Genomic DNA, 27,839 nt, shown 5'->3' with positions numbered 1-27,839 from the left:
CTGAAGACTTTCCAAATGTATTCACCTCTCATTCATAGAAATATTATGACCCTTAATTTACTACTTTGTAGTAGCCCCTTTGGCAGCAATCACAGCTTTGAGTCTCCTTGGGTAAGTCTCTACAACCTTTGCACACCTGGATTTGGGCAGTTTATCTCATTCTTCAAGGCGGTTCCTCCGAGTTCCTTGGACTTCATAACTTTCCCTGACGTGAATTGTGGGAGCTTACATTTCTAAAAATGTTTTCACTAACCATGGGTTATTGAATGCATCTTGATGGACACAAAAGACAATTATGCATTTAAAATTAAGTCTATAACAATAAAGTGCAAATAGTGAAGGGGCCACTGTAGACTATTACAGTTGCATTCACAAACACAGAAACCTAAACTTGGACCAAGGGTTCTTTCTGCTCAGAAATGTGGAAATTGTAACTCTCTCAGATTTACTTTTTCTCATCTGCTTCTTAGTGTTTCTCATCTTTTTCAGGTAAAGCAAAGTCAAGTTCAGTGCAATGTCGTTCTGGTTTCTTCTTGCGTAAACAACACTAATTTCAAAGTCTTTGAACCATTTTATTATTTCAAACTTAAAACTGTTTTATCTTGTGCACACAGTATCAAAATCTTTGCTTCTGTTTAAAAGTGAAACACCACAATGTCGTCTGCAGGTTGATGGGGGAAAAAATGCTTTCACTTTAAATGGAAAAGTTGTTTTTCACAGCACAACTTGTTTCCACTGCAATAGTCAAATTTTCTGTGGTTGACAGGATTTGACATTTAACAGTGGAACAGATTTACCACAGAGGAAGTTTGTAGAATGTCAGTCTCATTAGCCTCTTGTGGAAAATTAGGGTTAGTTAGTTAGTTAGTTAATCGTTTCCCAATCAAAAACTTGAGTTTGTTTTGTTATGATTTCATAACTCAGACATTTAAATGTATAGTTTGTTCAAACATGAAACAATTTGCTACTTTTTTTTTTAATTGTCCCGTGATGATCTTCTGGACTGAAGTCTGTCTTTTTATACATAATGTTTTGGAGCTGTACTTGAAAAAGAACCCTAATACTGCATCACTGAGAGTATCCATGAAGACTGAGACAGCTGTTAAATATTCTTTTGGTTGGAGCAAAGAAATTTATGACTGGACATTGACTCTACAACACAGCATACACAAGAGAATGAAAAACCAGATTAAAGTGTATGAAATAGAAAAAATGACCTACAAACTGAAACTGGACGAAAACGTTTGAAAAAAGTGGCACAAAATGATTAGAAATAATGTCTTTTTGTCCCAAAAATCCAAAATGAAACGAGAAAGAAAGTGTTAATGTTGTATCATAATGCAACTCTGTTATAAGCATATACTCACATTTTATGTATGTATTTATTCCTTTTCTTTTTTTGTCTAATTTCTGCTACTGCAATTATAAGAACTTGAGTAAACCAAAATAAATAACAAACAAAATTAAATATAATAATAATAATAATATCAATAATAATAATAATAATAATACATAAAACATGAATAGGTGGGTTTTTTTTTATCCAGCACCTGGGATATTTATTTAGATTATTATTAATGATGATGATGATTATAATATTATCCTTCAGTTGCCTCATGTTCTTGCTGTTATTGGCATATTGTCAATAAATGATATGCATCATTTATCATAATATGATATTATAGTGTTCTTAAGATGCTTGTGCTTGTAAATCGTGCAGATGACTGAATCCAAATTGGAAAAACGGAAGAACAAAATGTCTAAATATGTTTTAACCTTTGAGTATTGAATATTATCCGTTAACATCAAGCAATAAAACTGAAACTATGTTATTACTGAGTAGTTTTTTTCCTGCTCCACAGTCCTACACGGGTAATGAAGTGTTTTGTGTCGGTGGTAGTTTAATGTAATGGCTTACATAATGCTGTTGATGACCCACAGCGGTACACTGTGTGCTGTGTTGTTTGATTCATGGACGCCTGTGCAGCAGCAGCAGCTGGTGATGAGCAGCTCCCAGTGGCTGCTGCTGCTGATCCGCGGCACATGCTCAGTTATGTACACCCAGACAACTTTGAAGGCTTAGCTGTGGCTGCTGAGGTCATTGCACTGGAAAAAAAAAAAAACTAGACTGACTCCCTCCACTACACCGCCTCCATTTTGAATAGCCATGTAATAGGGGTTCGCATAGTTTGTGTGTGTATCGCCCACTGCGCTGCGTAGTGTCAACAAGCCACATCCAAACATCCTTCGACATGGACGACCTGTTCAGTCCGCGGAGGTAACTTGATTAACTTATCGTTTGCGTTTTTGTTTTAGTTAGGCACGTATTGAATGTGTCTTTTAGTGTTTTGCAGCGCTACTTTGAGAGACATTTGTGTGAAATAGTCGGAGTGTCAGTGGTCACGAAGTTCGTGTCTGGCTAACAAGCTAGCCAAATAACAGCGTAATGTTACTGTCTCGTTAGCAGCTAGCAGCTCCTCTAGGAAAATGGTTTTCTGTTTGATTTGATGTAGCTAACAGCTTGTTGTGCAGCTATTATTTAAAATAATGCCAGCAAAGCAGATTAGCCGTATGCATCGTTAAATAAATGGGTCGTTGTCGCTACACGTACGAATGTCAACGACATGCCGTGCATGCTAATATTGGTATTTATTATTGATTGCATATTTTGACTAAGATAAACTAGCCTAGGTGAAGCAGTCATTCAGCTACTGCCGACCTGTTATGAGCTCCAAAGTAGCACACACTGTTCTCGTAATGGTGACCGTAAAAATTAGCAGCTCATGTATGATTGATTGACAGTCTTTTGCGGTGGTTAGCGTCGGATTTCATTCATGTAATATAAGGAAACGTCGCAGGTCGCAGCTGAGATTGGTTCACAGTGATGGAGGGGCGGGATGTTGTTCTGCTGCTGAAATCACTGTGCACTGGGAGGAAAGCTGCGTTGACAACAGTCAACTTATACACATATCGATTGTATGTCTGTTTACAGAGCGTACAGCGATAATTACTAAGTAATTGACAGGTAATATGTAGCGGGATGAACACATTTTATTTTGCTTTTCCTTGATACTAAACACTTCACCGATGCCAAAACTATTATTGGAGATGCAGAAATTTAATGTACATTATAAACTTGGCATGGGTTATTTACTTATCTTTTTTTCAGGAGCCTGAACAGCACACAGGGCGAGATACGAGTGGGGCCAAGTCATCAGGTAAACCCTGCAACAACCAAAATATTATTTATATCATATTTGAATAAAATTAGATACTGCAATAATGAATCCATTAGTCAGATTTTTTTTATTGATTTATTTGGGTAAATAAATATTTTTGAAAACCTGTTGTGAAAATGCCTGTTATAATTTCCTAGACCCCAAGGTGATGTCTTCAAATGTCTAGTTTTGTTCAGCCAACCTTCCCAAAAATCTCAAATTTGAGAAGCTGAGACAAACAAATATGTGGCATTTTTGCTTCAACAGTGACTAAAATTATTGTTTGATTATCAAAATAGTTCCAAATAAAATGTCTGTCAATTGACTAATTGTTGCAGCTTTTGTGCAGTGTACCTTATTATTTGCATGTCATACAGCTATTGTGCGTTTCTGTCATATGTAACGTGTTAAATCTGAGGATATATTTGAATATCTATGTGCAACAGATGGTTACTTGCATGAACTATTACCAAATACCAGCAAAATCTATTTGATTATAGTGAAATCCTTTATCCATATAATACTTTATAAATACTTTGTCACACATTGTAATTATAGAATTTGTGAATGTTGTAATAAAAAATAAGCATGTGGATTTTTGTTGTGTAAATACACCTTAACAAACATATGGTAACAGGGCACACAGTCATCCTTTGAGGAAGTGTAAGTGTTTACTAGTTCCTGTCTCTTCTTCGGTTTCGCTGCAGGCGAAGCTTCCAGAGTTGCAGCCACGGCCTGCTCCTGGTTTACAGACTCAGACAGAGAGTGAGGAGCTCATGTGGACGCCAGGGGTCAATGACTGTGATCTGCTCATGTACCTCAGAGCTGCAAGGTCAGTGTCTGCATTTTATAGTGTAAACTTTGTCAGTCTAAAGCTGTGTATTAAGGCTACCACCTCTGCAATAGTGGACAAAGATATTTTTGAAAATGTCAAATTAGGATTCAAGGTTCAATAATTGATTACCATTTCAGTTAAACATCGTTTGGAATTGGTCTTGGTGTGTGCTCCAGAAAGATAAAAATACAATACAGATGCACAGCGACCATGCAAATACACAACAGTGTAAAAAATATCAAAAGTCAATCAAAGATTAATAGAATTTTATGATAAACTCTAATAATTTACCTACAGCTACAGCTTACTGAACAACAACAATGATTTCCCTTATTACGTAGCTGCTTTTGTTCATTGCAGTGCCATAACTGTGAAGAAATGGAGAATAGAAAATCAGGTGGGGCTTTATAGTTCAGATTAAACCCTCCAAAAAAAACAGGATTACTGACTGGCCTTTTGACACAGTATTCAGAAAGGTGTCACAAATGGGGAAGTATATGCAAAACAAAACCTGGTCTGGTCTGGTCATGTGAATGCCAGTGTTCCTGTCTTAGCTAGCTGCAATACATTTAAACCAGTCAGTTTAAAAATAGTTTATGTCTCATCTGTGCTTGTTGTTTCCAATTGTGGTTAAACACAACCTGGTTATTGACCTGATTTTCTATATGTCATATTAGTGAGGAACCTGTTTTAAGTGGGGCAAGGGAATACAAGAGACATATGGTTGACACTGCAGGTTTTCTGCTGGAGAAACCAAGGCCTATGTTGATAAAAGTTTCAGAATCACTTCTTGTAGTCCGATTTAACACTAAACCAGGAAAGTGTAAAAATGTACTTTGAATGTTGATTTTATCTGACACCACATGTGTGTTGTGTTTATTTTTCAAGGAGCATGGCAGCTTTTGCAGGGATGTGTGATGGTGGATCCACAGAGGATGGATGTTTAGCAGCCTCCCGTGATGACACCACACTCAACGCTCTCAACATGGTGCAGAGCCGATTAATTATATTCATAATTTTCCAGTTAATTCAAATAACAGCAATAATATATTGCAGATTTACAAACAACCATATCTTTTTTTCTCAATTCTAGTTACATGCAAGTCATTATGATGCAGCAAAAGCTCTCCAGCGTCTGGTTAAGAAGCCTCTGCCAAAGCTCATTGAGAAATGCTGGTCGGAGGGTGATGTGGTGAGACGTCTTTTGCTTGTAACACAGCACTGAAGGTCAGTGCTGATAGTTTGTTTGTCATTAACTAAGTTTGTGCAGGAAGATAAAAATCTTGATGTTTAAACTGGTGGGAAACTGTCTATATATTTTGAACATACCCAAGATGTTTAATCATACAGGGAGTGTAAATTAAAAAACCTGAGATCAGGTCACTTACCTTTAGTGACTGCTGTTAAAACAGCGACGATAACAAACAGGCAGTAAAAAACAGCATTTTTAACCACTTCTTCAAACAGCCAATCAGTCCAGTACTTCCAGTATAACCATGCCGTGTGTGATAGATGCTACTATATGCAGCATCCTAAGATTAATATTATCTGTACTAGAATCTTTTGTTTTACTGTGTGATATCATTTAATTATACCCACCCCTCTCTCTCCTTTCCCTCTACAGAAACATTTCATCAAAGGCCTGAGACAGTATGGAAAGAATTTTTTCCGCATCCGGAAAGACTTTCTTCCCAGCAAAAAGACTGTAATTTAACACTTTGTTTTTGTGTACAGACTAATTTGTATTGCATACAGTGATTCACAAGCGTAAACCCATATTATTCCTAAACGTCTATGGTTTTATCATCAGGGAGAGCTGATCACTTTCTATTACCACTGGAAGAAAACCCCTGAGGCTGCAGGAACAAGAGCTTATCGACAGCAACGCCGGCAGCCGTCCTCTCGCAAGGCAAAGACTCGCTCTGCGGCAGCTCCAGTAAACACACCATCCCGAAATTATTCGGGTGAGCACTTCTTAATGTTCCTCAGAAATATTTTGCCGTTGCTGCTGAATGGAGGAATAGTTGTGCAATCATTGGACTTTGTTTTAATCTAAGCTGATATTTTCCTTTGCAGTGGATGTGAGTTCTGCCAGCGAGGACGATCTTGATAGTGAAGACAGTGAACAGGACATCAAGAGTTGCAGCCACTGTGGTACAACAAGTCAGTACAAGTCTGCATTTGTGATTCATCAGATTGGGCGGTGTTCAATATTTTATGTAATCCTAGTGTTTTAAAGTGGAAAACAGTTTGTGAAACTTGTACCTAAAGTCATTTTTCTCTAACAGGTTCCAAAGATTGGCACCAAGGAGGAAGAGATAACCCTTTGCTTTGCACGAGTTGTCGCACCTATGAAAACAAACATGGATGTCTGCCGCAAGCTCCAAAATCTGGAGGCGCGTCATTCATGTTTAAACCTGTTAAAGAGGAAGAAGAAGTGAACAGCAAGCATGGCATGAGGACACGGCGAAGCAGAGCACCTGTAAGCCTGAAGCTGCCAGATCAATCATACTGTCATCTTTACTGCCAGTAATGAACAGTTACTTGTAAATCTTTGTGGAAATGCCATTTTGTAGTCAAAATATCATTATATAGAAGAAGAATTTCAAAATGTTGTTTCACTTTTTCGCTGGGAAAATATCTTGCACATGATGGGAAACATGTTTTTCTCGCCTGCATTTTAACAATGTCAACTTGTGACTTTTTTTAAAGCAGCTGTCATCTTTAAGAAGTGGCCACAGGAGGCTCACAGGCTCCCCCACCAGTGAGGATCAGCAGTCCAGTAACCAGCCCTCCCCTAGCGGAGTGACTTCTAACTCTCTCAGATCGTCTTCCACTGACAATAAGAATGAATCCACTAAGAGGACAAATAAGGTAAACCTAATTTACACATTTCATATGCATAGACAAACATGTATCTGTATGGCATTGTCCTTTCAGACCAGTTTGAGTTATTGAGCACATATGGTGTGTCCTGTGAAAGAGGCTATTTGGTTGCAGTTATTTGCATGAAGAATGGAGATACTAGAAATAGATAGATTGACAGTGTGGCTGATTATGCTGCTACAAAGACAGTTGCATCTGATTCGATCCAAACAGCCTCATAACAGATAGATACTAAGGTGCAGCGTGTACAGTTTTGTTATGTATACACAGTTCTGTGGGCGGGAGTCACTTTTGTTTTTGTGGTGCTGTAGACATCCAGAAGAGGCATTCAAATTTAGATTCAGAGGTAAATCATGAAGCAATTCAGATGTGTGTTTGATGTTGTTCACCGGGCAATAGCTGATGAGGAAGTGTTCAAAGAATTCACCAGTCGAGCTGATGAAAGTTTAGTTAGCCCCAACCTTATCTGTAAGTGAAATTATACATGTTTATGTAGGCGATATAAACATTGTGTCCTTGGTGGATACATGTGACACTGCTGCACTCATTGAGGTTTTTGTGTCATTCATCATTGTCATTATCTTCTATCAATAATTAACACCGTTGTGTAAATATCACACTGTTTTTATAGAAGGTAAAAGAGGAAGTAACGTCACCAAAGACAACAAAACGTGCACGGGAGAGTCCTGCTCAGGAGCCTGAAAAAGTTACACCTAAAAGGCCGAAGACACAGGTGAGAGGCTGTCATTTGTGACATTTTTTGCAGCAGGGACACTAAACGTCTTGTTTTGTAAACTAGCACTGTTCAGACACTAGCTCTGTTTCTACATGATAATGATATATTGGTAGGCACAAATTGGGCACAACATGATCCAGATTTGTTTGTTCTTCCAGGATCCACAGGGCTCCCGGTCAGAGGGAGAGGCCGAGGTAGAAGAGGAAAGCTCTTCAGAAAGCCGCAGCGCTCAGGATGATGGCAGCAGTGACACCAAAGACATTGATCAGGACAACCGCAGCTCTTCTCCCAGCATTCCCAGCCCTCAGCAGGGCAACGAGAGCGACTCTGACTCGTCTGCCCAGCCGAACGGTGTCCCATCAGAGCCCGTTGCCCCTGCTGCTGTGTTGGCTGACACACCGGTCCCGCAGGCCCTCCCCTCTCAGGGTCCCGCCATTACTCCTCAGCCACCGCAAAGCACGCCCTCTGCTGATCCCGCTCAGAGCCCCCCTCCTCCTTCTCCAGACCCCCCTCAGCCAGCAGCTGGTCAGGCACCTGCCACAGGGGGTCAAAACAGCCGACCACAACCCGTCTCACACTCTCTTTCTGGTCCACCTCCTCTACCATCATCACTGGGTCAGGACTCTCTTCTTTTTCCAGCATTTCAGGTCCCACCTGCTCTCAACTCTGCGCAGCCTCTGCAGTCACATGGTCCATCGCCTCAGGCCCCCCAGCGACCCCCACCCTTCTTTAGGGAGTCGCAGCTCCCTCAGCCTCCTCTGTCTGGCCCACAAATCAAGCCTCCTCCCACCACCCCAATTCCACCTTCACACAAACAGATACCACACCAGTCTGCTACACCTTTCCCCCAAATGCCCTCCAATCTCCCCCCTCCACCTGCTCTAAAGCCCCTCAATGCTTTGCCCAACCAGCATCCTCCAGGTGCTCCACCTCCCCCTCTTCAGCTCATGCCACAGCCTTTGCCAGTGCAGTCACTTCCAACCCAACTTCCAGTGATCTCTCAGGTGCAGACCCACCATGGAAAAAGCATCACTTCTTCTCACCCACCTGCTGCAGCCTCACACTCTCTCACATCCGTAACATCGTCTTCTATTGGCCCTGTCCCAAGCCTCCAGCCATCCTTCCTGCCTCTTCCTCTGAGACCATCGCCGAGCAACACAGCAGGGGGATCACATGTTCAGATTAAAGAAGAGCCACTGGATGAGATGGAAGAGGCAGAGAGCCCACCGTCTCCACCTAGGAGCCCCTCGCCGGAGCCCACCATCGTTAACATGGCAAGCCACGCCAGCCAGTCTGCACGGTATGACTGAAGACATTGTTTCTAAGGAACAGCCCTTGAAAAAATCATAAGGTTTTGACAGTCCTATGTACTGCTATGAAATCAGATATACTACATTGCTTGAGAACAGATCACACTTCTTAGCTTTTTCTGCTTTTTTTTTTAGTATTCTGGTATATAATTTGTAAAATCTAAAGGAAAATTACACTGTCTACACTAAATTTCTATTTTTTATGGTAACATTTTATGCAGCACAAGTGGCCACACAATTAAACATTATTTAAACAGTCACTCAGTTCAACACAAAGTAAATTGATTCAAAAGTGGCCTGTGTGCATAACTAAGGTCTAAGTTGAACCAGAATGCTGCTCTCAGTTCGCATGACTGTTTTCAGCAGCAGGTCTGGGTAATGATTTTAACCTTTGTTTTCGTCTCCAAATTGGTGGCTTGCTCAACACATAACACAAAACGCTGTCACACTGTGGTCTGTTTGTTTGTTGTTGCCATATTGATTTTGTTTTTCAAGCTGTTATAACTCCCAGATCTGAGGAATTAACTTGGTGCTTGAAATGTCATTTTAACTGACAGGAATTACGCTCAAAACTGCATCATATGCAGGTTTATCTTCTGAGATATCTTCTGCATTGTATATCTCATTATGTTTCCTATGCACAGAGCCAAAAACTCCTCAGGCTTCATGTTGTGACTTTGTGTGAATGAAATTTGAGTACATACTAATAAATGCATACCTGTTATCTCCTTCAGGTTTATCAAACACTTGGATCGTGGTTTCAACTCCTGTGCTAGAACAGACTTTTTCTTCACTCCACTTTCATCCTCCAAATTGGCCAAGAAAAGGGAGGAAGCAGTGGAGAGGTCTAGGAGAGAGGCTGAACTCAGTGCTCGGCAAGAGCGTGAAAGGGAGAAGGACAGAGAGCGAGAGCGAGAAAGGGAAGCAGACAGAAACACTGTGAGTGCAACATCCTTCGTTCCTTTTTTCGAGCATCTTCTCTACCTGTTATTTCACACGCTGTCTTTGCTTACAGAGAGCCACCAGCTCCTCCCATGACAATCGTATGAGTGAGGCCCAGATGACAGCTCAAGGCCACGGGCGCACCTCCTTTGAGCAGCCACCCGCCACTGTAGCTGCTGTGCCCCCGTATATTGGCCCTGATACACCTGCCCTGCGCACCCTGAGCGAATATGCCCGACCACACGTCATGTCCCCCACCAACCGCAACCATCCTTTCTACGTGTCCCTGAGTCCCGGAGACCCCCTGCTGGCCTACCACATGCCTGGCCTGTACAGTGCCGAACCTAGCCTGAGAGAGCGCGAGCTGAGGAACCTCAGAGAGAGAGAGCTGCGGGAGAGGATGAAGCCTGGCTTTGAGGTGAAGCCCCCAGACCTGGAAACCTTACATCCCTCAGCCAACCCCATGGAGCACTTTGCCAGACATGGTGCACTAGGTCTGCCCCACATACCTGGGCCTCCCCACCCTTTCGCACCCTTCCATCCTGGGCTGAACCATCTGGAACGGGAGAGGATGGCGCTGGCAGGACCTCAGCTGCGCCCAGAGCTTAATTACGCCGAGCGACTCACTGCAGAGCGGCTTCACGCGGAGAGGATGGCCTCTGTGGCAACTGACCCTGCTGCCAGGCTGCAGATGCTCAATGTGACGCCGCATCATCACCAGCACTCTCACATTCACTCTCACCTCCACCTGCACCAACAGGACCCCCTCGGTCAAGGTGAGGTTGGACTTTATGGATCTTCAGATGTTAATCAGCAGTAATACATCTGGTAGTGGGATGTTGACCAGTATTTACTGTATACCTTATTTCGTCTTACAGGTTCAAGTCCTCACCCTCTGGTGGACCCCCTGACAACAGGACCACGTTTGGCCCGATTCCCCTTCCCTGGTGGCCCAATCCCCAACCCTTTACTCAGCGATCTCCCTCATGATCATGAGATGCTGCGTCACCCATTGTTTGGTTTGTAATCTTACATACTCATGGCCAGAAATTTGAGTCTTAACAGAGTCTAACTTCTCTTATTCTTTTTTTATTTTATGCCTCCACGCCGGCAACAGCCAGGGCCAGAGGCATTATGTTTTCAGGTTGTCCTTCAATCCAGCTGTCTGTCCCGTTGTCCGTCGTATTCTCATGAACACAAATCTCAGTAACACATTGAGGGAATTTCTTCAAATTTGGCACAAATGTCCATTTGGACACTAAAATGAACTGATTAGAATTTGGTTGTCAAAGGTCAAATGTCACTGTGACCTCACAAAACATATTTTTGGCCAATTTACGACACAGTTTAACACAAATGTCTAACAGGATAATATGATGAAGTGATGACATTTTATATCCAAATGGTCAAAGGGCAAGTTCACTGTGACATCATAATGTTCTGCAAAAATGCTTCTGGCCATTATTCAATGCTGTAACTCAGGTAGGGGGGGATTGTGACCATATTTCCTGCGACTTGGCAGGGTGGTGGAGGCCGTAATTCTATATTATTTTTATTTTGTGCTTTCCATAGGAGCTGCATATCCACGAGAGCTGCAGGGCCCGATTCCTCAGATGTCTGCTGCTCACCAGCTCCAAGCCATGCATGCTCAGTCTGCAGAGCTGCAGAGGATGGCTATGGAGCAGCAGTGGCTGCATGGGCATCACCTGCATGGAGGCCCTCTACCAAGTCAGGAAGATTACTACAGGTGAGGCCTTTGAATGTTGTAAACGTTTGGTTTTGAGTATCTACAACAAGGGTTGAAACAGACTTTTTGAAGACACAAAACACTGTCAGTCTTTCCCTGTTGGGGAAGATACTGTTGTTAAAAAGAGAAGATGGTCCTCATAAAATACTTCTGTTAAAGCATACACACTGCTTAGCTTGTCTATTAGTCACATAGACACTCTCCTTTACAGTAAAAACTTGGGGAACAACTAATATTTACTCTCCAGGAATTAATTTTGTCCATTACAGCAAAAAATATTAACACAAGCTGTCTTCTGCACGTTAAGTGAGCTTGCTTAGCAATTTCAGGGCTTACTAATTCTTCAAGAAACACTAGCTTGTCAACATTAACGCTACAAACAACCCACTTTGCAGCACTTGATTAAGGAGGCAGTATCACTCCATTAAAAAAAAAATAAATCTAATGTTCTTGATTATGGTACAACCCCCACTTTTTCAAACATCATTTCCAGAAAAAAATATTGTTTTAGCCAATACAGTGAACTGGATAATAAAAGTCCTTGTGTAAGAGCTTTTTTTAATCAAGGAAATGTTGCAGACCAGGGCAAGAACAATGATCATTGTTGTACCGAAAGCTGATGATGTGTTGTACCTGGCCTCCAAGAGTTGAAAATAAATATTGTAACAGAAGCAAATGAGTGAAACAAATTTTCAGTTTGAGGAATTGCTTAGTTACACTTGTGTGACAACCAGCTGCACAATGTTAACTCAGTTTTGTTTCTGTTTTCCAAAGCCGCTTGAAGAAAGAAGGTGACAAGCCATCTTGAGTGTCAGGTGGTGCATGCCCTGAGACCCTACACTTATACTCAATAGAATACTGTGTACCTTTGAGACTGTAAGAGAATATTTGTGTGTCAATTTTTTTGTTTTAATATATTTTAGAAAATACTTTGTGGATCTTTATGTGCATTCCTCGTTCAGCACTTAATGGGACTGTCAAAGTCCGTCTGAGATTTTCATATCACTTAGGACTTTATACTAGTTTTATTATCAAATAATGAACAATCTCACTTATTCGTGTGAGATTTAAAAGTGACAGATTTTCTCTAACAAACTGTAAAACTGTTTGATATGCAGTGATTTAAACTTGCTATAATACAGCTCTTATAAATGATATGAAAACAGACCGACTTTGGTGTTAAGTTTAAACATACCTATGATGATTTCTAAATGATTTCCTTGTACAGAATGACATTTAAATCAGTGTTTGAATGATTGTAACAACCTAGCATGACGCAGTCTTCAGTTTTCAAACTAGAGTAGCAAGTTGCATTGTGGTGTTTAGACTCTGAAAGTATAGTAGAGGTTGGTTTTACTCTTAAATCTGCTAAATATTTGTCTAAATCCTAAAGTTTTATATATCAAGATATCTTTTCACAGTATAACCGAAGCTTTTATTCGCTCATTTTTAAGATTGTAAATATTACATGGTTACATTATTCTATATGAATGAGTACTATTGGTATAGCAGTAGATGTGAACACCTGACCCCTGATTCAGCACGATAGCAGTAAATCATAAGCTAAAAGCAGTATATAGTATTATAGGTGAGATAATGATTAATTGGACCATGATCTGTCAAACAGACAGAAGGTTTTATTGGAACAGCGTATTTCCTTCATTTTGATGAGAAAGAGTGAATTGGAAAAACAAAATCTTTGACACTTAAATGAAATTTAAAAAAATAACTGCCTCTAAATTCAATATTTATGTGATATAATATGAAAGTGTATCCATTGCATATTTATTTCAATAAATATTTCTGCAGTGACGCATTATTTACTTTGCATGTGGAGTTTCTATGCATAGAAAAAAAAACATTCTGTGGTATAAGAAAAACACCAGTATACCTCCTGCTTGTTTCCTGCACACATCAACTTACACAGAGAGGAGTTATATATTCATGGTTTTATTGCATTAAATCAATTATTGCACCAAATCTGTCATATATGGAAAATCAAAGTTTTGTTTGACAAGAGATATGTTGTGTTCTAACAACAATTAATTAAACAACAGATTGTTTAGCGTTAATACTATACAAGCATTTGACACAGCAACACTAAATGGAAATGTCATTTATGAAGTTGTGTAAATAGTTAAAGCTGCTCATGAGAAAATAGTTTAGCTTAAATTTTTTTTCCAAAACAGTATGTGACATTTTTCTTTTTGCATCACAGCAGAATCTGCACCTACGTTTTGATACAGCATTTTAGACCAGTGGTTCCCAACAACAAGGGTTCCTGAGATGAATCTAAAAGGTTGTGAAGCAAGAAAAAACTAAAACCTGCTACAAAGAATTATCTATATTTTTCAAACTTGTCTCTAATCTTTGTTTTTTTTTTCTTACTGTCCAATACTGTATAGTTTTACTTTTTCAGATCTGTAGAAATTATTCAATGACGTGGTCTGAAAATGAAGAATCACTCTGAACTGCTTTCACCTCACGCAGGCTATGATGAGGGGTCGCAAGAGGACGTGGCTTTGAATTAAAGGAGCACAAAGCAAAAAAGGTTGGGAACCACTGATTCAGACAAAGCTTTCCAATCACACACAGCTCAAGCAGTCACCTACTTAATCTTTTTTTTTTACAACATACTTACAAACCAGACCAATATCTATACCATAACTTTCTTTCAGGCTTTTATCCCTAAATAGACACCCCACATACACTTTGCAGCAGTGCATGCTAACAATCTACAGGCTCCTGTTACATCTTAGCTTGACTGCAACGGTATAACATACAAATCCATGATTGAGGCACAACAGGACATTTATAAGATGGCACGTGTTAAAAACTATGAGCTTCTGAGCTTACATTATGGTCCGTTTATCAACATCAGTTAATCCAGAACTGATAAAACCAGAGTTATTAAAAGCTTAAAATTCACCTGAAAATGTTTTCATGTCTTAAAGGCTTAAGGCTTTAACAAATCCCATGAAAAGAGCAAAACTTACAATATGTTCCCTATTCTATCTGTGGCACCACCCTCTCTGACTGACTATGTGACTGATAGATTTGAGTGATCAAGTTACATCATTGGTCAGTCGAATACCACGTGACAGTCATGAAGTAACCATTGGTCGGCCAGCCAAGTGTTGGAGTTTCCACATTTTCCCCATTCCATTCAAATTGAATTGGCATAGTTTAACAGTTTGTATCAGGGGACATTTACAACCTGCATTGTTGCCAGTTTAGCACATTTGTTGGTAGATTTAGAGACTTTGTTTTTCAAAAAAGCACCTAGCCACAAATGTAGCGATTTTTTGGACAAACCTTAGCTACTCTTAATAGTAGCGAGTTGCCAGTAATTCTCCGCTAGTGAGAGGTACACCTCTTTATGTGTTTACTCTGTTCAGTAAGTGGCAGAGAGGCAAAGCAGCAGTTTGGCTGCTGTGTGCTTTGTGAGACAAAATAAGAAAGATATTCTGTCACTTCTAACATTCTCTCTGAGTGATCGTTTTACAAGAAAATATAACTGAAATCACAGCACGGTCGTTGTCTTTAACGTATGTGTTTGCAGTTAGTGATGTCCCTCACTTGAAAGTTGCTTTGGATAAAAGCGTCTCCCAAATGACTAAATGTAAATGTAAATAAAATCAAGATTTTGTGCAGCGCAGAAGCTTGAAAATGGCTTGGAGGCTATCATGTAGTCTTCATGGGCCACATTTCAGTCATTATTTCTTGTTGTTCCATTGTCTGACAACAGAAACAGAAAAACATACAAATGACAACAGCTTTACTGGGAATTTGGCTGTATTAAAATACCGTATATGTGAGCACAGAGAGTAGGAGAGAAGCAAATAGATTAAGGGCTGAAACCACTGACACTAGGCAGAATGCAACTACGACGCGATGATGTGAGTTGTTTACAGCTGTTCCACAACAGTTTTCAACTACGTTCTTTTTGGCACACTGACCATACGCAGTCCAGCCATTAACTAGGTGTAATTATGTTAACTTCACAGTCTGCTTAGAAATGCACTATGTAGAGTACGTATACTGAAAATATGTATGTTAAAATTTTAATACTTATATTACATATATTTATAACTTTATCTTTGAAATTTTATCCTTTATATTTTGTTTTCCTAATCCTCATTTACCTTCATTTTGATTCTAATTATTGCACATCAGAGTATCATCAGTCCAACTAGTTTCACACTGAAAAAAACTTCAGTTCTTCTTTATGTGCTGTATAATGAATTGGGAAAAGGCAGTGGATATTAAGCAGGTGTATGACATGTACATACAGTGGATGTATTTGTACAGATGGACCCAGGTGAAAAATGTTTGGAAATGACTTCTCTTGTGTGTACAATTATGTATCAGGGATCATCTTGAGGAGGCGTCTTCTTCTTCACATAGTGCCGCAGGTACTGGATAGCTGAGAGCGCACTCACATTTGCTAGCAGAGCTGAACAGGATTTCATTAAAGTTACATTCACCAAGTCATAGAGAACTCTTAACGTTCAAAACTTAAAGCCCCTGAAAACTGCATTTCAAATCTGAAGTATTTCTCATTGACATTAAAAAAATCTTTACTAATTAAGCAGCAATCACTGTTAAAATTATTTTCATTTTCTTGTCATTTATTTATTTAAACTTCTTTAAGAAGCTGAGAAAATATGTTTAATATTGTACTTTATACTTGCTGAATAATTTTAACTGTCACAGCAGATTATCACTGCAACAAGCTTCATACCTGCTTTCCAGGCATCGACAGACTCTGGATCAGAAGATCTGAGTACCCAGGATGCAAAGGCAATGCAGACCAAACACATATCTGACTGCTTCAGCGTAGAGAAGACGCCCTCTCGTCCTGCAAGAGACATACACATGCAGAAAAGTGGATTTCATTTAATTCTGCATGCATTGTTTTTTGTCTTTTAAATCCAGTGTGACAGTGTGTAAGAGAGCTCTGGCTTACTTGTTGTCTGTATAGTTCCCAGAATGCTCTGCTGCACTGCTAGCTCTCTGAACAACTCAGAAGGAGTTGAAGAGACTCTTCCCTGCGTGAGGACAGTGACCGGTGGATCTTTTCTCTCTATCCTCTCAGCCTCCACTGGAAACACCCAGGCGCCGGACCTTCGGCACCAGATGCTACCTTTGTCGTGGAAGCGAATCTTCCTCATCCACAGCAAACTTTTCCAGTTGCGAGAGCCGCCTGCAGCTGCTGCAGATGTCCCACACTGATTGGCCTGGATGAAAGAGCGAGACACGACTCTGATCGGAGAGAGGTTGTCCAGCTCGTGCTCTGCCTCGTAGTCTGCGCTCAAGAAAACATAGTTTGATTTTGGGAATGTGAGTTCTCTGAGAGGATGAGAACAAGAGAAGATAGGGATGGGTTTCTCCTCGCTGCACTGGGAATCATGGAGGGAAAAGAATGACATTTCATCCCTGAATGTACAAAGAGTGTAGTCAAACACTGGAGCCACTGAGATGTCATCTGGATCATAGACAGCGACACACCTGGAGTCATTCTTTGCTTTACCCTCTGTGAAAAAGTATTCAAACACTTCTGGGAAGGATATTTGATAATGTTCATCCAGTATGTCTGTATTGGACAGAAAAGGTGCTGGGATGAGTGTTTCCAGGCTATCACTCACTTTTAACACCAAGTTTTCCTCCAGAGACTGGCAGCTGCTGAGAAGTAGACCGCTGTCATCATTACCAAAGGGTAAAGTTAAATCCTCTTTGTTGAGAGCTTGTATGTTGTACGTACTTTTGCTCTTTGTTGTCTGTCCTGGCCACGCAAGTTTGCTCAAAGTATATGACTCCTCATCCTCAAAACGCTGTCCTGCAAAGTCCTCCGAAGGCACAGGTGTCTCCTTTCCTTCAGAGCTTGTGGACTCCTCCTCCTCATCCTCCTCCTGTGATGAAAATGGAGAGTCATTAGTCCCCTGTTGGTTTTTGCTGTGAGGATCAGGACTGGGGTTCCTACTGGCGTCAAGAAACTGCCAGTACTCCTCTTCAAAATCTGACGTGGAAAACTCACAGCTTGAGCGATCTGGCTTGGACTCGTCAGGCTGTGTGAAATAGTCCGAGTCAGCAGTGTCTGACATGTCCATTAGACCACCACCATCAGGCAAATTATACTGCACAGTGTCAACCAGAGGGCTGTGACTCGTTGGGGATTCATCTACTTTTGTCGTCGCTGTTTCTTGTGTTTCCCAGGGAGGTGTGCTTCTACCCATCCTAAGCTGCAAAATGTCATTTATTGTCAGTTTTTCCATTTCCTCCCAAAAGGCAGAAATGGCGTACACAGGTCGGGTGTGGCCTGCGGCTTTAGCATACGCTTCGGGGTTGTCAGCCGCAGAGCAAGGTGTTACAGTCAAATCAGGAACAGGGAGAGGACTAAGCTGATCTCCTGAAGAGCTACCAGATGCTGAAAGATTAATTTTATGTTTTTGAAGTCCAGATGTGTGCGAGAGCGTATGGAGGACCGTGCTGTGTGAGTTATTTTCACATGCAGAGTTGTCATCTGGCATTTTGTCAGCTCTTTGGCCAGCAGATGGAAATGTCAGGGCGGGCTCAACATCGGTGCGCTCATAGTTGGTGTCTGCTGCATTGCAGGGGGAAGTGCTATCACAAGAATGCATTTGTCTGTCCTGTGTACTGTCAGCACTCTTAGTCTGCAACGTCAGAGGTGCTGAGCGCGGCAGCTGTATGAAATCCACAGGTTGAAAGTTTTCCATGAGGAGATGCTGAGTTTCCTCCACTGATTCAGCAGCAGACAAATAGCTTTCAGAGTCATAACTGTAAACGGAAAAGAACTCAACACCATCTTCAAACTCGTCTGACTCCGCACTTTCCAACTTTGAGGAGTCTTTGGGTGTAAATGTGTCATGTGACGTGGATGCTGAGCTGCCTGGTTCATGTTTGTCTCTGTCTGTCGTCGGCTCGGTGATATTTTCTTTAGGGGAATGAGAGATATCCAGGTTTTCTGACACATTGTCCTCTTCACAAGACAACTGCAATGAATCTGAAACACTCTTAGGAATTACTTCAGAACTTTGATGCCCTCCTGAGTTTTGAACAAAGTTTTGGTTTGATTGAGTGAAGTCCATGTCCCTCCATTCCTCAGATTTATATTTATCTTTGTTTATCTCCAAGCCATTTGCATGTGATTTCTCCTCCCTGTGGCTGCACAGACTGGGACTGTTTTTACAAGGTTTTTTTTGTCTTCGTTTTTTTTTTAAAGAGGTGGCACGCACCCGCTGTCGTGCAGGACTGTCATTCACTGTCACGAACCAGCGCTCCTTCTCCACTCTCGCAGCGCCACTGCTCACATCGTCATTCACAGCTCTGTCTGTAGTGTGCTGTTCATTAACATTTAGTTCTGTTTGGGGGCACAGTGGATCAGGTTCATTTCTGGAATCATCGACTTCTGTTTGCAGATCTCCATCCTTCTTTGTCAGCTCTTTAGAAACTCCTGAACACTGAACATGTATTGTATCAGTTTGCAGTGTGTTTATAATGTTGTCATGTGTCTCCTCCTCCTCTTCTGCAGTCTTCACATGCAGCTCTTTTGTGCTGAGTGTATTTCCCGCAAGACAGTCGGGGCATATTTCAGAGTCCACCTGTGTCACACTGTCTTCTTCAGCTTGTTCTCCTGTGCTTCTCTCATTCAGCTTCATCCACAACTTCATACGGCTCTCTTCTCCTGTGCTGCATCCTGCAGCGTTGCTCTCAGCTCCATCACTGTTCACATCAGGGCTGTGCTGTTTCTCCTGCTGGCCTGCGCTGGAGACTGGACTTGAGTTTACAGAATCCTCTGAATCGCTGAGGCTCAAGTTATCAGGGCAGGCGAGTGAAGGCTGCAGCAGACTGCACTCTTCACTCTCATCATAGAAGCTGGTCCAGTCAAACTCTGCGATGTGCATGCTGTGATCTAGATCATCCATTTTGATACATCACATGCTCTTCAATCTGGAAAAAAGAAGAGAAAATATAAAGGTCAGTGATTACAGATTCAGATGTTTATTTTGCATGAAAAATAAGAAGTGTCAGTGTAGCAGTACATCCTTGGTGACCCCACCGGCTTATAGTTGAAGTTACATCCACACATTGGAGTTAAATATAGAGCACAAGCATTTGTTTTGCAAGCTTAACATTGCTGTAATCAGCTGTCAGTAGGAAACAATTGTGCAGAAAGCAAACAGGCTCCTGCATTAGTTCAAAGCCTGAGAAGTGAGAATCTCAACAGAGCACCAAAGCAACACTAGAGCACCTTGGTCACAACAGCTCCATAACAGACCCCAAAATACTCCATGGCCCAGCTCTTAGAAAACATGGCATATGACCTGATATGAAAGATTCAGATGTCCAATGTCAGGGTACAACTCAATGTATCATCTTAACACACAGTTGGGGGGGGCGGTAGGGGGAGTTGTAAACAGAGTGACACTGATACAAAATTACATGATCACCAAAACATCGTCTTATTGAAAATTGTGCCACCACAAATAATTCCTCAAAGTGTATGTCATATTTTTGTATTTTGTTAACACATTTTGCACTGTTGTCAAATGTATTTCATTATTTTTCAGTGGAGTGGTTATTAGGGTCATTTTCAGCATAATGGACCTTGTTGTGATTAAGTTCTTTCAACTGCTCTTCCTCAAAGTCATTAAAGGTCTTATATTTTCTATTTTGTTAAAAGAACTAACAAAATATCACATATTGCATATCACATTCGGTAAATTAGTGTTAATATGTTGCTGTGAATAAAAATAACCTACCTGTTGCAGAGGGACGAGACGTCCAGTTTGAAGGTGTCCTTTTCTCCCTGCAGGAACATTTCAGCTCTGATGTGCATCTGTCCTTGCATATGTCAGACTGGGGCCTTGCACTCAGCTGTTATAAATAGAGTAGTATGAGCCAGTCACATGGAGCTGCTGGTGCAAATGTCCTCCCCTACAATACCAGAGGTGTGACATTTCAGCAACCAAAAATACAAGCCCGCTTACATTCATCAGAGGTAAGATCAATAATCAGTTCCATTATGAGACTAAAACATGGACATAAAGGGCACTCACACACTTTGCTACCATGATTGACATTTTAAATATATGTTGTATACTATTTTTAATGTGACACATTTTTTATTCTATTCATGTCTTCATACTTTAATATTTATATTTTTCATTTTAACAAATGACATTTTAAATATTCAAAGTTTTAGTTAATTTTTCCACCAAACTTTTGTGCTGATAATTCTAATATCACAAATATTTATTGGGGTAAATATTTATAGTTTCACAATGTACCTGTCTTACTTTAAATACTGTAACATTTAACACTTTTAGCATCCATTCTTGTGGCAGCCAAAATCCTGTCCATGTATGTAGGATAGCATCAACATTAAGAAATGTTGAGATTCTTGTTTTAAATAGAAATAAATTTTTAAATCCACCATAAAAAAATTATTATTATTATTATTACTTTGGAATGCAACATAAGTTTCTTCTAAAATCAGAGCATTAAGACTTGCAATGGTGTATCATTTTCTCCTGAGTTTAGATATAGATTACCTCAAGTGAAAAAAAAAAGAAATGTATTACCACTGTTTCTGATGTATGAACAATCAAGATAAATTAAATGTTTTCCTTCCTAGTGGGGTTATTTACTTATCTGGTAGAAGCCAATCAATGTATTTGATAACCAACAGGGAAATTAAAAAGTAATTAGCAGAATAATTTGTACAGTGCAGCATTGTCATTGTAGAAGCAGGAACCCCGAAAGAAACATGTCACAATTATTCAAAATATGTGATTTAAGATAACTATATACATTTAAAAGAAAAAACAACAGTATGATACAACTGAACCGAGGGAAACGGTGATTATGGAAAGGTGCTTTATTTCTGAAAACAATACATAGATCTTCAGAACATTCTTCATGGCGTTGAAACTAGAATATGTACATCATTACAAAAACAATACATCATTTGTATAAAACAATATGTACATGTATTCAGCTTATTGTCGTCCGTACAACAGCAAACACAAAGCAAAAAGGGGAATATTCATGGAATGATCGCTGCCTTTTATCTGGTTCACTTCAGATTGCTCCATACATACTGAAGAAGGAAATTAAGTTTTACAGCCTTAGTGTTGTCAAGATATAAAAATATATGAAGTAAAATACCACGAAGCAAATTAAACTTGGATAACTAGCCTTGGTTTCGAATTGTGCACAGTAAAGGCCACTGGATATTATTCAAATACCCAACTTTTCATCACCACCAGACTAAATTGTTTCCTGGCTGCATTTAAAGCTCATAATGGCACAGTAATCACAGTAATGGCATACAATACAAGCCATTTTCTTCAGACAACATTTGGCAAAGGTAATAGTAGTCAAGTAATGTTCACAATGCAACAATAATGTTGCCACTTACACAAGAAAACAATCTCAATCAAACTTGATAGCAACAAGTTATGTATTTTGAGTATTTGAGCATAAAAAGTAAGGTCTAACATTAGCTGATGACCTCGGACAAATAAAGTGCAGGAGGATTCAAAAATGTTAAAAACCTGTTGGAATTAAACTTCACTCCATGGAACAAAAATGACATTTTAAAAGTTTGAGCAGGATCACAGAACGTCCTATGAAAAAAAATAACGTGATGATGTTCTTTAAAATTACTTCTGTCAGTGTGTGAGTGGGTCTGCTGTGGAATGTAATAAATAATGCATTCAACTGCGATACATGATTTGTTGTACTTGTAAAATACAATCACCTTGGTTGAGCTCACAAAAAAAATAAATAAATACAAACGCAACAATAAAAATACGAACAATCATCAATACAACACCTACAGTAACTCCCTATAATGTCCCGGTCCACCAGAAGAAATCTTATGCTATCAGACGCATTATTTATTCTGTTGGCCCAACTTTAATCAGTAAAATTCAGTGCACTGATACAAAATGCAAATAAATACCACATATGTAAAAACATCACTAGGCTGTCACTCTGTCCCAAAGATCAGTGTCACTGTCGATCAGCTTGGTCACTGGTTTGAGTCCTCTGATAGATCCATGTATTTATGAACCCTGTCACATAAGACCAGCCAAGATGAGAGGACTGATATCAGTCTCATGTCTGTCTGTTAAAAGTGGAGCTACATTAGCCAGGAGACGTTAGCTTATCTTAGCTTAGCACAAGGACTGGAAACAAGGGATAACAGCTAGCCTGTCTCTGTCCAGAGATAACAAAATCCACCTCCTTCACCTCTAAAGCTCAATAATTAAAACATTATATCTCATTTGTTTAATCCATACAAAAACCGAAGTCAAACTAGAATTACCACCTCACGGTTGTATAAAATGTCATCACTTCATCATTTTATCCTATTAGACATTTGTATTAAATTGTTTCATAATGAGTGTATGAATTTGTGAGTTATGGCCACAACAAACATGTTTTGTGAGGTCACAGTGACCTTTGACAACCAAATTCTAATCAGTTCATCCTGTGTCCAAGTGAATGTCTGTACTAAATCTGAAGAAATTCACTCAAGGCAGCCCTGACATATCACATTCAAGAGGCCAAAACCGTGTTTTATTAGGTCACTATTACTTTGACCTTTGACCAACAAAATGTACAGTTTATGCTTGAGTCCAAGTGAAGGTTTGTGCCAAATTTGAAGAAATTCTGACATGGTGTTAGTGATATACAGCATTCGCAAGAATAAGAAGGACGGACAGACGGACGGACGGACAGACAGACAGATGGACAGACGGACGGACACATAAGGTCATAACCCCGCATAGGATAGGGGGGGTTATGACGTTATTAGTGATCTTTGGAGGTGCTGGTAGGCAAGTTTTTGTAATACCTTTGAATGGAGTCAGGACAAAAGTTTCCCATCTTTTCCAGTCTTTATGCAAAGCTAAGCGGCTAGCAGCTGTAGCGTCACATTTTCCATGTGATGTTACAGGTGAGAGTGAAATCAATCTTCTCATCTAACTGTTGCCCTAGAGGGGAAATAAAAATATTTCCCTAAATGTCAAACTATTCCTTTAACAGACAGGTCTACATATTCATGAAACCCAACACACACAGTCATACAGCAGACAAAAACTGCTCGATGACAGTGTTTAGACTTAAGATCCAAGGACTGACGTTGAGTGATGAATCTATACATCACCACAGTGCTGCATCAGAGGGTGGAAAATACAAACCGACCTGTGATGTTTTAAATTTACTGAGAAATACTGAAACAATTTTTCCGGGACATTTTAAGTGTGTCTGCTTATTTTCAAAGAAAAAAGTAATGAACAAGAACTGAACAAATATATGAACAAGTCAAAGGCGGTGTCAATAAAATGCACCACCTGTAGTTACAGTTAAATTTGGCCACATTTATATGAGTCAACTGGTCTTTCTTCACGATTGATAAGAAAATCTAATATCATTCCTGAGCTTTCTCTCCTACCTGCACCAGCACTCCCACCCCTCCTCCTACACATTATAGACTTGAGTAGTGGATGTGGTGGGTATGGTGGCACTATTCACTGTTGATGTCGCAGAGGGCCGCTCCCTTCTGACATATCTTGGCTTCCTCACTTCAAAGAAAAGAAAGAATGACAAAAACATGTTTGTGAGAAACATGAGCTTTTAAGAACAGCTTTTAAAACCAATACAAAAAAACCCCAAAAAAACAAGCTTGTCTTTTTTGCAAAAATCCTCAAAGATGTAAAACACCTCGCCAACATTGCCAAACAGTCCTGGGTAATGTTTTGACTGCTTTGCATTACTCACTAGCTTCAGATAATTCTATAACCTGTTCTGCAAGGTCAGAGAGGCAGTTTACAGAGTAAGACAGTCGAGTCGTCTTACCTGATGAGGAGGGGATCATGACAGCCTGGAAGAGGGAAAAAAAACAAAAGGAATTATAACTATCCCTCAGAGACACAAACATTTATAAATAATGTCTTTGTTGTATGTTGAACCTTGCTGAAGTTACAATGAACAGATTCACAGTCTCCACACGAGTCCCTGAATGTACTGTAGTGTGCAATTAGATATAAACAAACGATAAAACTGACTTACTGTCTCACTTGGTTGGAAAATGAAGGCTGTAAAAGTACACGACACAACACAATGTTACATTTGAGTTTAACCAACTAAAAATAAAACGGTATCACTGAAGCAAAGCAATAATATTCCATGTTGTTCAAGCACTTCCATGCTGTATTAAACAGGATTCAATGAGCGTGGAAGGTCAGCAGGAACTGCTTCATACTTCAGGTACATACTTCAGTACTTACCCTTGTTGCGGCGGTAGAAGATGCTTGGCAGTCGGTTGGAGCGTTTGAGGTAGAAAAAGGAGGCAACAGACAAGATCAGGAACAGGCTGATCAGCAGTGTTCCCAGAAGAAGGGAGGCTGCCACACCTGGCCCTCCTGCCCAAAAGTACAAGACAAAACATGAAGCAGATGACAAGAAATATGACAAATATCCTATTAGCAACTGAAGATGTTTACTCTATCATCATACACACTTCTCAATGTGAAGTATCCTGCACCGTTCATCTTACATTTCAAACTAAACACAATCAATGAGAACTATATTAGCCTTTTTCAAGTGGTTAATTAGCCTTAAAACTGAACTAACTTCAGTTTTTCTAATAATTCAGACTTGCAGACACATGACAATGCAGGTAAATAAAAATATTACATGTAATGATATTAGTAAGTCAGTCTGTAGTGACTGTAGATATGATATCTTACCAATTTTAGGAATGACAGTAGTTACAGTTGTATGATTCTTCCGCTCCACTGTATAGTCTAATGTGGACAGAAAACATGCAAATTAAAACAAACAAACAAACAAACAAACAAACAAAAAAAACACATGCCCCAAAACATACAGATTTTCATTTCCCCAAAACAGTGAGTGAACAGTTCTCAGTCCTTACTGTAGGTGCAGACTGTTATGTTCTCCAGATCCACAGCTGCTGAGTCACAGAATATGCAAACAGTATTGCTGTTCTCAAGGACACGTAAGAAGCAGCCTGAATAATTCAAAAGAAAAATATATTTCACATTATTTATTCCCAGATGGAGGAAATGTCCATTACTTGCTGTATATAGTGTATTCATAGTACATTTAAATTAAATGAATTGGTGTTAAATGAAAGTGAAACATTTGCGCCAGCTAATACAGTTTAAAAAGTTTCAAATTAACAAAACAATGTTGTTTTTCTTTTTTACAAGTTGCAAAGGATAAAAGTAACATTGGCACAGGGACAGGGCAGGCGATTTCATTAGTTTAACACTTTATTTGTCCGTTTCACTGTGTCTGTCTTGCATGCAGGAGCAGACACTTGTTTTTTCCACAACACCTTTGTCATACTTTCTCTTTCATTTTAGGAAGTACGGCAATGAGCAGCAGCAACTGCCCATACAATGTTTGAACTGCGTGTCACACATAATCTGTTCTTGGTAGATCTTCAATGTAAATTCATACATCAGTGTTATGGCTTTCAATGGTTGATGAATGCATGCAGTGGTGTCATTCAAAACATCGACATTACCTGGTTCACAGTGGGTGTCATTTGAACATGAATTGTTCACTCTCTGTTTCTCGCCACAGCACTCAAGGGAGTTCTGATGTAAGGCCTGTAAACAGAGCAGCATTCACAGATTATCAAATCAGTGTAGCCTGAAAAAAAACACACATACACACACTGACCCTTTTGCCCATAGCATTCATCCTCTTACCTTAGTTACAGGTGTCTCAGGTCTGATAAGAATCACAGTGGCAGCAAAGACCAAAAGGAATGACAGAGCCATATTCAAACCCTTGAAGATCAAACAGACTTGAATTAGATACACATATATTGCTTTACCACACACACACACACTTATACCACAGGAAAGAAGAAATGATAAAACAAGTTTCTGACTGATTGAACTGAAAGTTGACATCAAAGGCCTGGTCAGGTTCACAGTCTTGTTTATTAATAAAAGTATTGCAAGGCTACATCACGTGTGAATCTTTTTCTTAATTTAAAGTCCAAGTACATGGTTTGCCTCCCAACATTTTTCCCAAAACAATGTACAACATCAGGTGTTTGAAATTAATGTCTAACATGGTCTTTTTTAAAAAACATAAATAGCTATTACAACTGCATTAATTTGGCTGATATCACAATAAATTTGACAAGTTCAATTCTCTTTCTCGGTTGGACTGTTTGATTTTGTAAGGGCTCCATTCAAATAAAAAAAATGAGTCACCCACAATCACAACAGTTTAAATATTCATGAGGGGCAGTCTTCAACAAAAGTGACTTTACTGGTCACTTAGCGTTACAATTCGTAACTTTTACACATTCCCCTTTCCATTAGGAAGTAATTATTTCAGGGGCAAAGCTAAGTCAGCGCAGCTAATTTCTCCGAAAATGGCTTGCAATGTGATAACCTCAGTTAAGTGATACAACCGAGGTGTTTAGCTAGCTAGCAAGCACCTGTCACCGGGATGAAGTTATACCCTTAGCGTGGCCGCAGTCAGCACTAAAATAACGATGTCAGCGTTAGAGAGGCAGATGCACTAATCTGTCTAAATCTGTTTTACATTATCGGGTATGTTTACAGCCACTGACTAAGCACCTACACATTGGTGAATTTGGAGACACAAAAAGTTAACTCACCAGCCAAACACCAGGCTTTGGCCTGCCCAAACTCCTAGGTGTGGTTTAGTCAACGTCAGGTCTCGTCCGCCGCAGAGATATCATCAGACAGTCACTTATATTTGTTGGCAGATTTGTCATCAACACACCTCTAGAGGACAAACACAGATAATCATGCAGCTCGTAGGTTACAGCGACAGCTACTCATTTAGAATATACACTTCCGGGTGCGCTTTTCAAAATAAAACCTTGACTGTTTATTCTTTATTCAAATATTCTCAGATGACAGTTTGTCAGGTGCACCTTGCTACAACAAATGTAAGCAGATACAATAAGTAATGAAATAAACTTTACTTTCATGAAGGTTGTAATGGTCAGATCCTAGCTCTTATCCCTCTACTTTTTTTTCCATATATCTTTTTTGGTTTATAAATTTAAGATTGAATTTCCTTGACTTTGATAGTAATGTTAATTAGACAT

At 39.8% G+C, this 27,839-nt stretch overlaps 3 protein-coding genes across 4 annotated transcripts; 1 reads left to right on the top strand and 2 right to left on the bottom strand.

Moving 5' to 3' along the window:
* Nucleotides 1-2,044: 2,044 nt before the first annotated feature.
* On the top strand, nucleotides 2,045-13,493 carry rereb (arginine-glutamic acid dipeptide (RE) repeats b). 2 transcript variants are annotated; one of them, XM_056392147.1, is made up of 17 exons: nucleotides 2,045-2,278; nucleotides 3,170-3,218; nucleotides 3,926-4,050; nucleotides 4,942-5,041; nucleotides 5,147-5,245; nucleotides 5,678-5,758; nucleotides 5,864-6,017; nucleotides 6,130-6,216; nucleotides 6,342-6,535; nucleotides 6,769-6,927; nucleotides 7,571-7,672; nucleotides 7,834-8,975; nucleotides 9,720-9,924; nucleotides 10,001-10,703; nucleotides 10,806-10,946; nucleotides 11,500-11,674; nucleotides 12,449-13,493. In XM_056392147.1, exons 1-17 carry the CDS (start codon nucleotides 2,253-2,255, stop codon nucleotides 12,480-12,482), a joined length of 3,576 nt encoding a protein of 1,191 aa, XP_056248122.1. In that variant the 5' UTR covers nucleotides 2,045-2,252; the 3' UTR covers nucleotides 12,483-13,493. The 2 variants fall into 2 exon arrangements, with proteins under 2 accessions (XP_056248122.1, XP_056248112.1); XM_056392137.1 differs by having other exon boundaries at nucleotides 2,046-2,278; nucleotides 6,766-6,927.
* Nucleotides 13,494-13,605: 112 nt separating this feature from the next.
* LOC130179270 (PPARGC1 and ESRR induced regulator, muscle 1) lies at nucleotides 13,606-20,671 on the bottom strand. The gene is made up of 4 exons (XM_056392161.1): nucleotides 20,458-20,671; nucleotides 16,644-19,645; nucleotides 16,419-16,535; nucleotides 13,606-16,130 (listed from the first exon to the last, which is right to left on the bottom strand). Exons 2-4 carry the CDS (start codon nucleotides 19,618-19,620, stop codon nucleotides 16,042-16,044), a joined length of 3,183 nt encoding a protein of 1,060 aa, XP_056248136.1. The 5' UTR covers nucleotides 19,621-19,645; nucleotides 20,458-20,671; the 3' UTR covers nucleotides 13,606-16,041.
* Nucleotides 20,672-21,560: 889 nt separating this feature from the next.
* Nucleotides 21,561-27,564, bottom strand: c2h1orf159 (chromosome 2 C1orf159 homolog). Its single transcript, XM_056364903.1, has 9 exons — nucleotides 27,381-27,564; nucleotides 26,452-26,532; nucleotides 26,265-26,349; nucleotides 25,647-25,742; nucleotides 25,459-25,515; nucleotides 24,997-25,131; nucleotides 24,779-24,804; nucleotides 24,566-24,590; nucleotides 21,561-24,291 (listed from the first exon to the last, which is right to left on the bottom strand). Exons 2-9 carry the CDS (start codon nucleotides 26,521-26,523, stop codon nucleotides 24,188-24,190), a joined length of 600 nt encoding a protein of 199 aa, XP_056220878.1. The 5' UTR covers nucleotides 26,524-26,532; nucleotides 27,381-27,564; the 3' UTR covers nucleotides 21,561-24,187.
* Nucleotides 27,565-27,839: the final 275 nt, after the last annotated feature.

This window comes from Seriola aureovittata, chromosome 2, assembly GCF_021018895.1.
Source record: "Seriola aureovittata isolate HTS-2021-v1 ecotype China chromosome 2, ASM2101889v1, whole genome shotgun sequence".
In the NCBI taxonomy this organism is placed as follows: Eukaryota; Metazoa; Chordata; class Actinopteri; order Carangiformes; family Carangidae; genus Seriola; species Seriola aureovittata.
Note: the sequence above shows the minus strand (reverse complement) of the source record. Positions and strands in the feature narration are given on the sequence as shown.

Bases quoted from the DNA above. Each gene is read 5' to 3' on its own strand.
- rereb (XM_056392137.1), top strand. From the start codon at position 2,253: ATGGACGACCTGTTCAGTCCGCGGAG. The intron at 6,536-6,765 runs GTAAGCCTGAAG...CTTTTTTTAAAG, and splicing joins CACGGCGAAGCAGAGCACCT to CAGCTGTCATCTTTAAGAAG. The intron at 10,947-11,499 runs GTTTGTAATCTT...TGCTTTCCATAG, and splicing joins GCTGCGTCACCCATTGTTTG to GAGCTGCATATCCACGAGAG.
- LOC130179270 (XM_056392161.1), bottom strand. From the start codon at position 19,620: ATGGATGATCTAGATCACAGCATGCACATCGCAGAGTTTGACTGGACC. The intron at 16,536-16,643 runs GTAAGCCAGAGC...TGTCTCTTGCAG, and splicing joins GGGAACTATACAGACAACAA to GACGAGAGGGCGTCTTCTCT. The intron at 16,131-16,418 runs GTATGAAGCTTG...AATCCTGTTCAG, and splicing joins TGTCGATGCCTGGAAAGCAG to CTCTGCTAGCAAATGTGAGT.
- c2h1orf159 (XM_056364903.1), bottom strand. From the start codon at position 26,523: ATGGCTCTGTCATTCCTTTTGGTCTTTGCTGCCACTGTGATTCTTATC. The intron at 25,516-25,646 runs GTAAGGACTGAG...TGTCCACATTAG, and splicing joins CATAACAGTCTGCACCTACA to ACTATACAGTGGAGCGGAAG. The intron at 24,591-24,778 runs GTAAGTCAGTTT...TCCCTCTTCCAG, and splicing joins TTTTCCAACCAAGTGAGACA to GCTGTCATGATCCCCTCCTC.